General features: G+C 43.7%; 1 protein-coding gene across 1 annotated transcript; it reads right to left on the bottom strand.

Moving 5' to 3' along the window:
- Window positions 1–9,472: 9,472 nt before the first annotated feature.
- On the bottom strand, window positions 9,473–13,470 carry LOC124675335 (RNA pseudouridine synthase 6, chloroplastic-like). Its single transcript, XM_047211405.1, has 9 exons — window positions 13,233–13,470; window positions 13,012–13,140; window positions 12,657–12,911; window positions 12,481–12,562; window positions 11,811–11,926; window positions 11,663–11,717; window positions 11,470–11,581; window positions 10,804–10,973; window positions 9,473–10,258 (listed from the first exon to the last, which is right to left on the bottom strand). Exons 1-9 carry the CDS (start codon window positions 13,460–13,462, stop codon window positions 9,953–9,955), a joined length of 1,455 nt encoding a protein of 484 aa, XP_047067361.1. The 5' UTR covers window positions 13,463–13,470; the 3' UTR covers window positions 9,473–9,952.
- Window positions 13,471–17,275: the final 3,805 nt, after the last annotated feature.

Here is a 17,275-nt window from a genome sequence, read left to right as displayed (position 1 = left end):
CGAGAGAGAATAGACCATTAGGCAGAGAGGCAGCGATCAAGTATATCAGCTCCCGGTATATTGAAGTAATATCTACCTTCTATTTTTCTAACCATACCACATGCATTGAGAGTAGTAAAATAAAGGCGGCGAGGGCCTTCCAATGCTTGTAAATTACTTACATTGATATTAATCCATCTTACGAAGATGGCAATGACTCCACCTCCGCATATGGGGCCACGAGCTTCAAGTGCTTGGTGGTTCAAGTAGAGAACAAGAATGGCACCCAAGTTTGGGCGAATGTTGCTTTGTGGGAACACAACATTTGCGAGGATCATCGTGTCCTCTTCATTAAGTCTTGTGAAATCACATCGTGCCTGCAAGGTGTTAGCAATAACATAGTACACATAGCGAATAGCAGGGCACTCAATAGAATTTCCCCGAGGGAGTGTGCTACGTATTCTCATCCTAGAAAAATACATGCTAGGTGAGGGGTTCAAAGTAAAGCATGCATAACGGTTGGCGGTGACACTATTCTCAAAGCCAGAGTGGTTGCACCACTCATCTAAAGTCAAATCATACTCACAATTCATCAAACGGAAGGCTATCCGGTCGACTCCGGGTTGGTTCTCCTTAGAGTTGTAGTAGTGGTTCACCGTGTGCTTCAGGGTGCTGAGAAACTCGAGTGTCAAGCGGCGATAAGTGGCGGCCTCCTGAAAACAAAAGTCAAGCAAACCAACATTGTTGCAAAGGTTATTGAAATCATTGCGTAGCCCTAGTTGGTTCAGAATATGGGGGCATGCACATTTTGTCAACTTGATCTCGCGGTCTTTGAGACGGTTGGAACGGTTGAGATGACGGTAGTATTCAAACTCGATACCGAGCGAAGTGGGTGTGTCTTCAACCGGTAATGCAGCCTGTGCAGCCACAGCGCGCGAGCGGCTCCTTGTGTTCATCTAAAAATTAATTATCGGTTTACCCCTGGTCCGGATGGTTTTCCTGCTGAATTCTATCAGATTTTCTGGGATACCATTAAAGGTGACCTTCTAGAAATGTTCAGTGCTTTCCATGATGGACAACTAGAATTATTCCGTCTAAATTTTGGTGAGGTTATCTTGTTACCTAAAGTTAAAGAGGCAGAAAGGATCCAACAGTTTAGACCCATTTGTCTCCTAAACGTAAGTTTCAAGATATTCACGAAAGTGGCCACCATTTGATTAAATTCAGTGGCTGAGAATGTGGTAAGGCCATCGCAGACCGCCTTCATGCAAGGACACAATATCCTAGATGGGGTTGTAGTTCTACATGAGGCGGTCCATGAAATGCATACCAAAAAGTTGAATGGGGTAATTTTAAAATTAGATTTCGAGAAAGCCTATGATAAATTTAATTGGTCTTTTCTTCATCAGATGCTCCGGATGAAAGGTTTTTCACCGGAGTGGAGAGCGTTGATCAACAATTTTGTGCATGGAGGAAGTGTAGCCATTCGTGTCAATGATGACACGGGACGCTTTTTCCAGACGCGAAAAGGTTTACGCCAAGGCGATCCTCTATCACCACTTCTATTTAATATTGTGGCGGATATGCTCGCTATTCTGATCGAAAGAGCTAAAACGGACGGCCAAATTGAAGGAGTGATCCCACATTTAGTGGATGGGGGTTTATCTATCCTTCAATACGCCGATGATACAATTCTATTTATGGAACATGATCTTGATAAAGCTCGAAATCTTAAGCTAATCCTGGCTGCCTTTGAGCATTTATCAGGGCTCAAGATTAACTTCCATAAAAGCGAATTGTTCTGTTTTGGTAATGCTCAGGACTCAGTAACCGATTATTCGGAACTGTTTGGTTGTGGGCAAGGACAGTTTCCTATCAACTATCTGGGTATTCCGATTCATCATCGGAGGTTGACGATAGCTGAATGGAAACTGGTCGAAGAAAGACTACAGAAGAGACTTAGTAGTCGGAAAGGTAAATTGCTATCTCTTGGAGGAAGATTGGTTCTCATTAATTCTGTACTCACCAATATGGTGTTGTATATGATTTCCTTCTTCATCCTGCCAAAAGGTGTCTTACACAAACTCGATTATTATAGATCGAGATTCTTTTGGCAAGGATATAGTGAGAAAAAGAAGTATCGACTGGTCAAATGGTCTGTTGTATGCCGACCTAAAGATATGGGTGGGTTAGGAGTTCATGACCTCGAGGCCAAGAACACATCCTTATTGGGGAAGTGGCTTTTTAAACTCCTTACCGAGAATGGCGTATGGCAAACCTTGGTTAGAAGGAAGTACATAGGAGAGAAAGCGTTATCCCAAATCCATTGGAAACCGGGAGATTCGCATTTTTGGGCTGGCCTAATGGCCACGAAGAAATTTTTCTTCAAATATGGTACTTTCATTATAAAGGATGGATCGCAGATAAGATTTTGGGAGGATACATGGCTAGGTAATAGGCCCCTCTCAGAACAATATCCAGCAATCTTCAGCATTGTCCGTCGCAAAAGTGATACCATTGCTTCTGTAATGGCAACCTCACCACCAAATGTGACGTTTAGACGAGATTTAATCGGTCCGAGACTTATTGCATGGAACGCCTTACTGCTGCGTTTGGCATCCGTTCAGCTGTCCAATGGGAAATTCTCTGTAAGTTCACTATATAATGCCATCCTCCAACCAGATATACCAGTTGATAAGAACAAAAAGATTTGGAAGATGAAGATACCGCTAAAAGTTAAGATTTTTGGCTGGTATTTGCGTCGTGGAGTAATCCTAACCAAAGACAATCTTCTGAAACGAAATTGGCATGGGAATTCACAATGCGTTTTTTGTCAACAAGATGAGACAATTAAGCATATGTTCTTCCAATGCCGCTTTGCCAGGTCTATATGGTCATGCATCCAAATAGCTTCAGATCTGTATCCCCCAACTAGTGTGACCAATATCTTTGGTAATTGGCTACACGGTATTGATCACAGATTCAGAACGTTTATTAGGGTGGGGGCGTTTGCCATGATATGGTCGCTATGGATGTGTAGAAATGACAAAGTTTTTAATAACAAAGATTGTTCTCTTATGCAGAGTTATTTACGGATGTACAGCTACTCTCCGTTCGTGGTCTGCACTTCAGAAGGTGCAGAACCGAGACCTGTTTACGGAGGTTTGTACACGGTTGGAGGATACGGCGAGGGATACTTTTTCCCTACATGGGTGGCAGCATAATCTACGGATTGGTCCTCCTACATCTTCCTAGGCGTTTTACATTCACAAGTGTTTTGTATTTTGACAGTTTTTAGTTCCAGAACTTTGTTAAGACTGGTTTAAACGGCTGTGTGCATCTTAGCTATGCAGAGGTCGGGTGTAATTGCTTCTCTTGAGTAATAAAGCGCCCATTATCTAAAAAAAGTACCTTAAGCACATCTTAAATTTTTCTAACGAAAAATAAAAATCTGATCCAATAGAAATAGACATATGATCATCCTCTACATATCTTATGAAAGAATCTCCTCTAAAATTGCGATCTAGCATGCTCATTAAGGCGATGAAGTTCATAATATGACCTAAGTCTAGATTGTTAATGACAAAAGCTAGAGCATGCATTCGTGGATAAAAAGTTGGGGGTCGGAGGAGAAACGTACCATACTTCGATGGAGTGTGAGGAATCGAATTGAAAACGAATGCAATTGGAGATCCAATGGAGTAGGTTTTGAGTTTGGAGGAGGAAGAGAGAGAGAGGGAATATGCAATTTTGGGGTTGCTTACCTCTTTCCTGCGTGTTTAAGTCGTTCGATGCGTGGTATGGGCACACGGTACGGGCGCATCCCGCCCGTACCAGGTGCAACCGCTTTAGAACTGAGGCGGTCGATGTGGTACGGCCGGTTGGTATGCCCGTATCCCCCTATACCGATGGTCGTTAAACTTACAATATGTTTTCCGAAAAATTGATGTTTCCGTCGTCGAAGCGGTACGGGCGCACGATACGGTCTGGTCTGCCCGTACCGATGGTCGCCAAAATTACAGACGGTTTTGACAAAATCTTCAACTTTTCTTTTCCGTGGTCGTGGATGCGGTACGGGTGCGTGGTACGGTCTGGTACTACCGTACCGATGGTCGCAGAAGTTACAGTAACCTGTGAACATCAAAAATTTCTGTGCAATCTTTACGTGCCCTTATGAATCAACATTACCTCGAAAATGGCTAAGGAAAAACTGCAGTGCATATCAAGAATGCGCAACTGTTAGCATATAAAATCAAAAAGACATTGTTGTTTATTTTCTTGTCCTATTTTCCAAAAGATCTCATGAACACTCTTTATTAAAAACAAGAGCGAAAAAAACAAATAGAACTAAACATTAAACTAAAAAAACTAGATAGAAAATTTATTGACCATGGGTTGCCTCCCATGAAGCGCTTCTAGTTAAGGTCAATTAGCTTGATCAAGATGGTGATCACTTAAGACTTGGAAGTGGAAGACCCACTCCAAAATAATCATCATCATTTTTGGCCTTCTTCTTTCTAGGGAAGTGTACTACAAATGGATCTTTATATGGTAGTCCAATCCTCGCATTCCCTTCATGCAAGTTGATCAGAGCTTTAATAGTTCTAAGAAATGGCCTTCCTAAGATTATAGGAGCTATAGGATCTTCAGGCATGTCCACAATAATAAGATCAATAAGAGTAGGACATCATTTAATCTCTACTACAATATTATCTTTTATGCCTACAACTTGTCTATACGTTGAATCAACTAAGTGTAGTCTTAGCTCAGTTGTTCTAAATGGCCCCATTCCTAACTTATCAAATAAGGTCTTTGGAATTGCGAAGACGCTTGCACAAAGATCACAAAGTGCAGCCACCTCGTTTATTCCAAAATGAATTTTATAGTGGGCTCAAATATAGCATCAAGCCTAGCTGGAAGTTTTCCATCTAGCTTCTTATATATTGTTGTTCTAAATCATGAACTTTGCATGCTACTTCATGAATAAACTAACGGTACCTTTCACCATCACCTTCATCGACTCCGGGGTGTCTTATCGTGACCATTTTTATGAGGTCTTCTAAAGAGTACTCAGGTGTTGGAGCATTGCTATAGTCCAGTTCTTCAAGTGCTTCTCCACTTCTTTCAATCCTCATCATCTTGAGATCTTCAACGGTGTTTGGTTCTGGTTTACCTGCAAATATTGCAAGTATAATAGTTTGTCTTTTAACTATCTTCCCCAGTTGTGTATCAACGGTCTTTGTCCTTTCCTGTAAAACTTGAACATCATTCTTAAGAGAAACAATTTGGTTAGATAAATTCCCTAACATAGTGCTGTGATTTTCAGTGAGCTTTGTAAGGGTACTATTTTGTTTAGCTTGAACATGCATAAAATTCTTGAAAGTACTTTCAATTGAGGTATTACCATTGCTTGCTCCATTACCTTTGGTGAAGTTATTATTTGGAACTCTGTATTATTATTATATTATCTAGGAAAATTAGAGCCATAGTTTTGACTCTTCCATGCAAGGTTATAAGGATTTCTTGCTATGAAGTCTATTTCCTCAACTTTAGTATTGGTGATGGCATTAACTTGGGTAGTTTCCTTACCCTTGAGAATATGTATAAGCTCATCTACCTTTGAAGTAAGTTCTTCATTGTTACATTCGGTGATTGCATTCACCTTTTTTGAGGAGGATCTGTCTACATGCCATTGGACATGGTTGCTTTGCATATCATCTCGAAGCCTCCTTTCCATTTAAATTGGCTTGCTCATGAATGTTCCTCCAGCTGCAGTATCAAGTATAGACTTTGACATTGGGTTAAGGGTATTATAAAATAAAATGTAGGATTAACCAATCCTCAATTCCATGACTTGGACAGTTCATGGTGGCTTCCTTCACCCTTTCCCATGCAAGCGCTAGTGGCTCGCGGTCTTCTTGTCTAAAACCTGTAATGTTAGAACGCACTTGCATAGTCTTTGCTGGTGAAAAAACGTAGTCATAAATATATTAGTGCATTCATCCCATGAAGTTATACCGCCCTTAGGCAAAGCTACCAACCAGTCATTTGTTTTTCCTTTTAATGAAAAAGGAAACAATCATAATTTAATCAATATTATTTGGATCAACACCTTTAATGTGCATCATATCACATATTTCAGTGAATGTGTTTAAATGCATACTTAATCCTCAGCGACTGAGCCTGCAAATTGGTTTTGTTGAACAAAATTTAAAAGGTTAGGCTTAATTTCGTAGTTCTCGGCTTCAACAACGGGCTGAGTTATGGGTGAACGAATAAAATCATCATTGGGGATATCATATTCCCCAAGCTTCTTTTCTGCCATAGTGATTATGTTTTTGGTATTTTCTTTTATGATTGCAAAAGAACAAGTAACTAATTTTTTGGGGTTTTCAAGTAGAGAATAAAACAATAAACTAATAATAGTAAATAAAAACTTAAAACTTAAAATAAGATAAACTAACAAGGTCTCTAGCAACCTTACCGGAATAGCGAAATTGCTTCCCCGACAACAGCGCCAGAAAAAAGGTCTACTAAATGGTGTGAAGGAAACGTCTACAAAATTTGCTAGTGTACGTTATCTTTAGTTTACCGGACCTATCTTGTTTACTTTTAAGGGAGTTGTGTTCAGTAATGAAAATACGCTAGGGTTAAGGTTTCACATCCAGTTTGCCGGTTGGACGAAATTGAAATGGAACTCGAGTTCAAAGACTCGCTTGGCCATGTTGTAGTGGTTCAGGAAACAAATTAAGAGCATCTCCAGTCGCGTCCCCCAAAGCGTCCCCCAAACCGCGCCGGATCGAGCGTTTGGGGGACGTGTTTTGTTCGTGCCCGCGTCCCCCAAACGCCGCCCCCAAATGAATATTTGTGCACGAAAATAAAGGTTTTCATTCAATTTTGATTATATATTACAAAGTTTGAATGAAAATGGCTAGATTTCATCTAAACCTAGACTACTGACCGCCCGGCGGCGCGTTCGACGGCCCCGCCCGTCGTCGCCTCCCCTACGCCGCAGCTCCTCCTGCGCGCGCCTCCTCTCCTTGCGTTCGGCGGTGGCCGGACGGTGCCGCTCCCGCCGCGCGTCCTCCGCCGTCCCCGCTGCGCCGCCCGGAGGGAGAGCTCGATGGCGCGACGAATATGCGCCTCTTCGCGGGCACGGGCGTCGTCCTGGAGCTTCTTCTCCGACTCGAAGGACTCGACGAGGGCGCGTTGCTGATCGGCCGTCTCGTCCGGGTGCGGCCCGTCGTCGTCGGACCAGTCGAACTCGTCGTCGTCGTCGTCCTCCACCTCGGTCTCCTCCGCCTTGGCCTCCTCCTCCTCCATTGGCGCCTCCTCCTCCACATCTGTTGGCGCCTCCATCATCGCCGCCGCAAACGCGTCGGCCTCCGCCGCCAACAGCTCCGCCCGCCTCCCCCATAGCGCCGTCAGCGCCGCCTCCCGCTGCCGATGCTCCTCCGCCGTCACTCGCTGCCGGAGCTCGATCGACTCACGCCGCCGGCGCTCGATCGAGTCACGCCGTTCACGGAACAGCGCCGCCGCTCATCGCGCCGGCGCCGGCGCTCGTCGGCCCATCGTTGCTCCATCTCCTCCCGGTACCGGCGCCGTCGCGCCTCTTGTCCCGTCGAGGCGTCGAACGCCGCAACGGTGTCGCACTGCTGCTCCTACCACGCTGCTGCCGTCGCGGCCTCCTCAGCTGCGGAGGCAGGGGCGGAGAACGCCGCTAGATCCGCCGCCTGCTGCGCCTCACGCCGCTGGCGGGCCTCCTCCTCGAGTGCCTCCTCTAGTGCCGCACGCCGCTGCCGGGCTGGAAGTGGAGGAGACGGCGGTGGAGGGAAGTGGCCATCGCCGGGCGGTTCGCCATTGCCACCGGTGATGGAGGAGACGGCTGTGGAGCGACGAGGGCTGTGTTTGTTGCCGGTGGGGTGTGGTGGCTACCATTGATGAGCCGGGAGACCTTTTATAGACGCCGGCGTCGGGAAGAAAGCGCGGGAACAGACGAGAAGAGGCGGGAAGATCGCGCGGGAACGGGCGGTGGCGTGCGAACGCCGGCGACGCGTGGAGGCTGCGCAGCACCGACGAGACGTCTCGCCTGCCCCTCCGTCGCCATTAAGGCAAAGATGCCGCCGTGTGTCACTGCGCGCGAACAACTTCCGTCGCGAGGTAGGCGACGGTTAGGTTAAAATTAACCGTGCCGGCCGACGCGTCGGCCCCGCCACTCCCCGCCTCGCTTTTCGTTGTGTCCGGCGTGCCCCGAGCGTCCCCTGTGGGACGGGGACGGGCTCGGGGCGCCGGACACCAAATAGGGGCGCGCCAGACAAAAAAAGGCTTTGGGGGACGCGGCTGGAACGCATTTTTCGTCCGGCGCGCCCCAAATCCCTTTGGGGGACGCGACTGGAGATGGTCTAAGCTGCAGACGATACTTCAAGGACCAAGCCACGTATATTTAACTCAAAAAGGAAAAAAGAAGAACCTCACCGGTTGTGATGCTGCAGCAGACTGCGCACTGGAACATTTCTGTTCGAGTGGTTTCTGCGTCTGGACGGCTGGAGTAGAGTAGGTCTACACACTGGGAACTGGGATCAAGATGGCAGCCAGCCAAAACCGGAAAAAAGGCCTCCCTCCTTTGTAGGCCTCGTTGAATCAGGAGAGGCAGCGCACATGTAGAACTGGCCACACACGCGCTTCCGCTCAAAAGTTCTGCACGACTGCACGGCACCGATCGGGTTTCCTTTCAACTTCGACACAGAGTACGAAAGTACGAGCCAGTGCAAGGGAGTACAGAGTGGTAACATTTCAGAAATCTACAGCAGCACCAGACAGAAACCATGCTAAAAATCCGCAACGGAAAATGTTTCTGGAAAAATTACATTCGCAGTGCAGCACTGTCCCGTCTACAGCAGTCTCGGTTTCCAGCATCAGTCTGCCACACGCCCACACCTGATATGTGAAACACCCTGTCTGGAGATCTTCAGTGTGTTCAAGGTTCTTGCTGCAGGTGGCGAGGCTTCCAGCCCAAAACCAGTGTCAATATGTTGGGCATGTTTCTCTTTGTCAGCCGAGTGAGTCCCCATGGGGAGAGTTCTGGTATAGAGTTCAATGCTCATACCAGGTCAGACTCAGACAGCAGCAGCCTTTTCCTCTTGACTGCTGTAGTTCAGGCCACCATATGGGTTTATGCTCGGGTTAGCCTTCGCTGCAATTGCTCCTGTCATGTATACAGAATTCTGTACAATTGGAGAGCCTATAGCAGCCAGTTGTGCTCTTATCTGAATCATTGAATATAACAAATTACAGCTACACATTGACAGTTTGTTCAATTTTGAAAACACAAGCAATGCTGGACTTCAATGTAACAAGATAACTGCAGATTTAGCTTAAGAGAAATTGTGTATTCACATCAGTACTATCCAAGCATCAAGAAGGAAACACAGGGAGCTTCTTGTACCAGTTTTGAATATGAGAAGTATTAGAGCTTTATGTTGCCAACATTAAATTAATCATTATTGATCCATGAATCACCTATCCCTCATGATCCATGTGTTGTTCTGACTGCATTAAATATGAAAAGCAGATATAGGTAAACCGTGTTTTACATTTTTATATCAGAGTCTCCTATTCCTAACCAAGTGCACCTGACCAAAACCAGGCTAAAAATCGGCAAAAAATATTCTGGGAAAATTGCATTGATAGTGCAACACTGTCCCGACTACAACAATTACAGTTTTCAGCATCAGTCAATGACACCTGAGATGTGAAGCACACTGTCTGAAGATCTTCAGTGTTTGACATTCTTGGTGCTGGTGGCTGACCCTTCGAGGCCGAAACCGGTGTCAGTATGATGGGTATGTTTATGTTGTCAGACGAGTGAGCCCCCATGGATCCTTCCCTCCACCGGAGGATGGGCATATCGGCTCCCTTCAGGTTCAGGGAGCAGTGTTCCAGAGACAGAATTCTCATATACAGCGGTCACTGCTCAGACCAGGTCGGACTCCACCGCATCTTGCCGCCACCATGGGACCCCTGCCTTGTGGTAGTGGTGCTCGCCTTCATAGTCCCACGAGATCTCAGATGCTTGTAGACCAATTACAGATTTTGGCTCCTTGCCATGGCAAGCAACCCAGGCTTCAACAGCAGCAGCCTTTTCCTCTTCGCTGCTGTAATTCAAGCTCTCCCTGCCATATGGGTTTATACTCGGGGTAGCCTTCGCTGCAATTGCTCCAGTCATGTATGCAGAATCCCCTACGATTGGAGCGCCTATAGCAGCCAGTTGCGCTCTTATCTGTATCATTGAATATAACAAATCACACACTGACGTGATTACAAGCAACACTGTAAAGAAGGATGTAGCAATGAAAGAAATAGATGTGCATTGGAAAATTGTTTAATTTCGAAACACAAGCATCAGTGGGCTTTGACACAACACAAGATGAGAATTGCAGAGTTGGGTTAAGAGAAATTACGTATTCACATCAGTACTACTTATTCTACACCCAAACATCAAGAAGGAAACGCACGGAGCTTCTTATACCAGTTCTGAATATGAGAAGAATCAGAGAATTATGCTTTTCTTTCCTACCAACATTAAACGATCCATGTAAATGTTCTGATTACATTAAATATTAAAAGCAGAAATAGGCAAACAGTACTTCACAGTTTATATCAGAGTATCCTATTCTTAGCCTGTTAGTTTTGAGTCTCTTAGTCTACTTTAGAAAAAAAAACAAGTCTTTAACGGTGTCCTTTCCATACAATAGGAACACATTACTGATAAATGATGAACCTTAAATAAAAAATAAATTACTTTAAAAAATAAAGATACAATACCTGATGAGTTTTCCCTGTCATGAGATTGATCTTACATTCATAGGCAGCTTCCTGTTTGGGCCACCCACAGTTGTCCACTTTGTGGACTTTTGTTATCAAAGGTTTTGGCCATGGAACCTTCTTACATTCTAATATCTCCATTTGACAGAGATACCATCCTCCAATATGATCTGGCAAAGTATAAGAAAAGCATTAATTACTGATATAAGGACAGCAGCAGGTTATCTATGCATGGCTGGTATACTATCCAAGGGTAAGACAATATAACTTTAGACACTAACTAACGGTCAGGGTAGACGTTTAAACAGCGTACTAGTTTTAGTCAGACTAAGGACTGCTTATAAATCTTTAACAGCCAAACAGGCACTGAAACAAACAAATGAGTGGTCACGGGGAAGGCAATGCACAAAAAAGACATACAAGTAAAGAAGTACTACCAGTCTTATATGCAAACCATTGACTGATCTCTAACAAATTAATGACAAGTGGTTCGATTTAATGATGGTCGGTTATTGACCTTACTGCATATATATGCTTAGTGAGGGATTTAACCTGAACTCTAATATGTTTGCGAATGGCAACCTAAATACATGTTAACTGGAACTGGAGCCAATAATTTAAACACTCAACGATACTAGAAGCAAGAAACTACAATTCAGGGATTACCTTCTGAAACTAGTCGGGGGGCACGATTAAGAGGACGCATGTAATGAGTAATTATTCCTGGAGACACGGGTCCTGTTGTAAGTGCGAGATAAAGTTTCTTAACCTGTCTTTCCTGTTGCAGAAGGAAAACTTAACACTGTGACTAGCAGTTCACATGGAGCATCATGCTATTGTGAGGAATAAAAGAATGTACCCTTATCAATCCATGGAAAACTGAGCAGAATTCCTTGGTTTTAGACAATACCACACTGCAAATTCTCAAATTAAGGGAAAGGATGGGGTTAGTTATTTGCACTGTACAACATGCGGTTTATATATAAGTAAGTTGGTAAAAGACGAACCAGCCCTCGGAACAGTTGTCAATCTGATGGGTTGTCATTAAAGGGCTCTCTAGTCCTAATGCACGCGAAGTAAATACCACACAGGATTCCTCAATGTTATCAGTTGATCCTCCTACCTACACATTGAAAATTATCAAAGGATATTAGTTTGGACTTTGGACCCTTAAACTTCTAGCCGTGCGCCATGGCCTATGAAAGTCCAAGAACTGAAACTCAACACAAAAATCTTGTTTCACAAATAATCTGGTATTATGCTAGTGTAATCCCTTGCATGCATCATTGGTATGTACTCCCTCCGGCCTATGAAACATGTCAGACATTTGTCAAAATTCGGATGTATCTAATATGGCTATTTACTGTCTAGATACATTAAAATTTAGACAAATCTCAGACGTGTTTCATGGGACAGAAGGAGCAGTTATTTTAAATATTATGAGGCCACCATTTAGTCACAGCTCAGTTTTATGAAGCCCTCATTTAGTGAAGTAGATTGATTACATGGTCAGTGGAAACTTGAAAGCCACACATAATATGCTAAGGTAAATTAGACATACAAGATTGTTACTTGCAGAAACATAATCAGTACTGTGAATTCTTATATAAGCATGGCCTTGGAAATCTACGATAGATGCAAATAGAAGGATCAAAAGGGAAGGAAAGAGAATCATACTGCGGTTGCAGCTGGCTTATTGAGGACAACATAGCTATCAGTGGTAGCCACTACCCTGGATTTCCAGTCAATTTCATAATTCCTGACAATATTTGGTCAGTAAGCATCACAACAGTTCACAGTGGGAAACAGACAGTGGTCATCCTAGCAGATAAAAATACCTTCAGTAAAATTACCTGGGGAACCGTTTGGGATGCACATGAACCCGCAGATAGGTGCCGGCCTCAAGGTGCTGGCTGGGGTCCGTCACCCGGAACGTCTTCTGAGCCTCCCTCACGGTCTTCCCTTTAATGGACGCCCTCCGGCGCAGAAGGGAAGGCTCGGTCACCTCTCTAAAGATCCTGACATGCGCAGGATCAGCGTACGGAGGCGGCTGCGGCGCCACAAGAGCATAGTACACAGCCCCAAACTTGATGAGATCTGCAACATACCTTCACACCCACAATGTTACTAAATCACTCGCGCGCCGGCCTATGCATTTCACCTTCCACTAAGCTGCTGGTGTTACAGATTGTGCATTTGAGTGCTTACAGAGGAGGGAGGCTGAGGGACCTGGAGATGAAGTCTCCGGCGACCTCGTCTTTCCGCGCGACGAGGTGCTCAATCCTCGGAGGGAAATCTTGCGACGGGCAAGGCAGAAGCCTGTCGTACAGTGGGTACCTGCAGTGCAGTAGATACCAATTTCATCAGTGTATTGCCTGCAGAAGAGAGGCTGTTCGGGGAGCAGAAGGGAAGGGTTGAGGGGAGCTTACAAGTTGGCTGTTGGGGCTTCCACAGGGTCGGCGGCGGTGGTTACCGCGGTGGCGGCGGCGCCGAGGTGCGTGGTGGGGGAGGAGCGGAAGCGGCTGCGTGGGATGTGGCGGGTGGTGAGGAGCGAGGAAGAGGAGGAGGAGAGGGCGCGGGGGAGGCGGGGAGGCGGCGAGAAGGGGCGGTGCCATAGCTGCGGGAGGAGGGAAGCCAACGACGCCGCGGGCTTCGGCATCCCGGCGGTCGGCGGATGGCGGCGGGGTTCAGAGCTGCGGTGTCTTTGGGGTTTTTTCCCCTTTGGGCTCCTCGGCGATAAGATGGCGATATTTTCCGTTTTGTGTGTATCACCTCAATATTCATTCGTCTAAACTTTGCTACTCTCCCAGTTCAAAATAGTTGCCCAAAAGTGAGGACAGAGATTTGGTGTACATGGGCACCAGTAATATCGTTTTTAAAATAAAAAAATCATATTTTTGAGTTTCAACAATTCTGAAAAAAAATCTGCATATAGCAATAATGTATCCACAGATATGTAAAATATCAATTTTAAATATTTATATTTTAAACTACACAAAAAAGACAAAAGAGTAGTCATTATCAAATCTCCAAAAACATATCAGATTCTGTTATTTTTCTCTAGCACAAAGTAAAAATAATTTTGTATTGATACTTTGCATGATTGTGAGACGTATCAATTATTTTTCAGATTTTTTGATAAATAATAAATATTTTTAAATTTTTATAAAATGGCGAGAGCACTGGAGTTCGGGAGTCAAAAGCACTTTTCGCAAAAGTGAAGGCAAATAATCCATCCGTTTCACGAAACATGTTGATACATTAGAATTTTGACAAACCTTCGACATGTTTCGTGATTGCAGTCTTATGTTTTGCTTGGGATAAATGCAAAATCGGTACGACCACCGACATTTAGTTCAACAATACGCCTTATAAATTTCCATGTGAGTTCAATGAAAGCTAGTTCCTATATTCCAAATAAGAAAATGTTTTGGTAGGTACCAAAACGTCTTATATTTTAAAATGGAGGTAGTAAAAATGTTCTCTATCACCACCATGTTCTACATTTCCATGCTTAGACCTACTATGTTTTATGCACTAAGGGCAGCTATAGTGTATGCCAAATTTAGCTTTTGGCATTGGTTCCCACCATTGTAGAGAGCATTGTCATAGCCAAATATTAGGACGTGGGAGCAAGCAGTTGCTCCTATATCCAAACTTATCCCCCCTCTTGTCTCTCTCTTTGTTGTGGGCCACGAGAGAGAATATTGATTCTTTTGGCAATCTACACACTGCGGTAAACCTAGTCATTTAACATTAAAGCCATTTTTCATTACTTGGTATATTTGACTTTTAGCAACATTGTGGATGCTCTAACACCACCACCAAAGCTAAAAAATAATGTCTAAGTTTTTCATGCTTGGAAGTACTATATATCAAAACGAAAAAATGCATGTACCATGCTACATAATAATATAAAAAAACAACATTTAGTGTAAACGGTGCTCCCTCCTTTCTTATGAATAAAGTGCAAGTGTTTTTCATTGCTTATGTCATAGAAAATAGATGTCGTCGGATTCGTATTGAAAAACACTTTCACATAATATCAATTTCTATCAAATATTCCTTATATATTTGGATAAATCTTGATCAAAGTTAATTCTTAAGAAGCGTGTGTGTTTTATTTATGGGAATGGAGAGAGTATCAAATATATACTACCTCCATTTTAGAACGGGGCATATAAATTCAGTTAAAAATCAACGTTCTCTAAATTTGAGCAAATAATATTGGATAATTATATTGTGAGAATATATTTTATGGTGAATGATATTGATTTGGTGTTGTGAATGTTCATGGTTTTTCTATATAGTTTGTCAAACTTAGTAGATGTTGATTTTTTATATGCCTTGTTTTATGGAATATAGAGAGTATTATGCACATCATACTTGGATTTCAGTACTCTACTTTATTTAACCGGATTTGCCTTCTTATTTTTTTATTCATTGTGTCATCGAATTAGGACTTGAATACGTGGCATAGTAGACGCATCTAGTTTCAATAAGACCAATTTTTTGGAAAACATTTCATAGTTTTGTGGGCGTGGTCTATCTGTGTGCAACATGGAGGAAGCACCACCGATACCTCTGAACAAAGAAGAAGATCAGTACTGATAGATCACAATATGTGGTCGGTTGCCTTTCAGTGAGTACTGGTTCGAATCAAAAGCTTCAAGAACGATGAATGTTTAACTCCAGCTCCACAGTTAGTGATCCATCGCGTATCTATCGGTCACCTCGTCACATACGCGACAAGGTCGTCCATGTCCCGGCTCGACGACCCGCCGTTGTCATGGGCGGCGCACACAGCGTCCCCAAGCGCCCTTGAGATATCAGACGCCACCTCACGAATCCGTTTCACTGTCTTACCTTAGCATCATCTTTGTTCGTTCCATCTTGGAATGGTTAAACGTTGTTCACCTAAGCTGCATTTCTGCCCAAAGAAAATCTGCATTTCACCAGGCGAGCTCTATACTTATCCATGGCGATTATTGGACATGTGGAGGCAACTAACCGCATACGCATACAACATCATAGCCATGGGGCTTTAAACGAGCCAAATCATAGCGAGGCCAAAAGAATCATGGGCCATGGCGGCCACGAGCTTTGGAATTCGTGGGTTGCTTCGTGCGTATCAAGATCAGGTGCCCAGCTATGCATGGAACCTCTCATCATCAGCAAACAAAATATTTAGTCACCGTCCATGGGTAACATGATGGTACCATGCATCCTATCGACTACTAATACTACATTCGTCGTGATTTTAGTTTGTTATGGATCGGAGGGAGTACTCACTAATGGTTGTTTAGTTCTATTTCTGCTCGTTAGTGATGATGCTGCTTGATACAATGAATCGAAGAAAAGCTGTAATGTGAAATATATACTACCAAAACATCTACCAGGAAGCTTGTTCATTGAGGGAGAGGATGTTCACAGCTGTATGTGAGCACACATGTGCACTTTATGGCAACATTAAACTACATGAAAGCATCTGGTTGTTCTGCCACATTGTATCAAACATCAATGTAATATTATTCCTATTTAAACATGAGAAGAGAGATGGAACATGCTCATAATCCTCAACGAAGCCATCTGGCTTACCCGAGGCTTGGCATAGTAAAGCTTAGTCGGAACTAGCTTCATTTTAACATACACCATGTATGGAATTTCAAAAAGTTTCGCACTTAGTTAGAACTACTTTCGTAATGCCATTGAGACCCACATATATACATAATAGGACTTGGAAGCATCAGAATTTTCGATTGCTCTAACTTTGTGGATTTCGGAAAGTAACAACGTCATGATGCTAGACTAGAGATCAACTCTACTTCAGGGTCTTCACGTGCAACTTGAATTCATGATTGGGTTAGTACTACGAAGGTTTGTGGTTCCATAGATCCCCAAATCTCGAAACAGTGTATCGCCCAACGAAAAAAAATAGCGAGCTATTTCGGGGCTATAGCAGCGCTATAGCCTATTTGGAAAGTGAACGCTACGCTATGCACATTTGGCTCGCTATGGCACTATTCACGTTATTAGCGCGCTATGCGCACTATTTTTCGTAGCGTTATAGTGGCGCTATTTTTCGTAGCGTTATAGCGGCCCACGAGGTTCCGAAATCCCCATTAACATCGACAATTCCCACTCCTCCTCACACGACGCGTGTATGTTGAAGAAGAAGAAGAAGAATCAACATCACAATGAGTAAAAGCTACTGATGCAATCTGCCTAAGAAAAAGAAGTTGCTTCTAGTTTTTCATTATGATGAGCTGCAGTATGCGGTTCTTCTTCTGAATCAGATGATGACTGGATGCATTATCTATCTAGTTCATCTCATTTTAATTAATTACTGTAGCCGGCTCTTTAATTGTTTGCATGTTGGCAGATTAATTAGTTATCTACTTGTCCACTTGTCTACTTGTTGAACTTACAAATCTTTATCTTTTAGTGCGATCAGTACTTTGTCAATTTAGTT

Source organism: Lolium rigidum, chromosome 7, assembly GCF_022539505.1.
Source record: "Lolium rigidum isolate FL_2022 chromosome 7, APGP_CSIRO_Lrig_0.1, whole genome shotgun sequence".
NCBI classification, from domain to species: domain Eukaryota; kingdom Viridiplantae; phylum Streptophyta; class Magnoliopsida; order Poales; family Poaceae; genus Lolium; species Lolium rigidum.
Note: the sequence above shows the minus strand (reverse complement) of the source record. Positions and strands in the feature narration are given on the sequence as shown.

Coding starts and splice junctions, on each gene's coding strand:
- LOC124675335 (XM_047211405.1), bottom strand. CDS start 13,462: ATGCCGAAGCCCGCGGCGTCGTTGGCTTCCCTCCTCCCGCAGCTATGG. Junction 11,718..11,810: donor GACAACTGTTCCGAGGGCTG/GTTCGTCTTTTA, acceptor GAGAATTTGCAG/TGTGGTATTGTCTAAAACCA. Junction 11,582..11,662: donor TTTTCCATGGATTGATAAGG/GTACATTCTTTT, acceptor CTTCTGCAACAG/GAAAGACAGGTTAAGAAACT.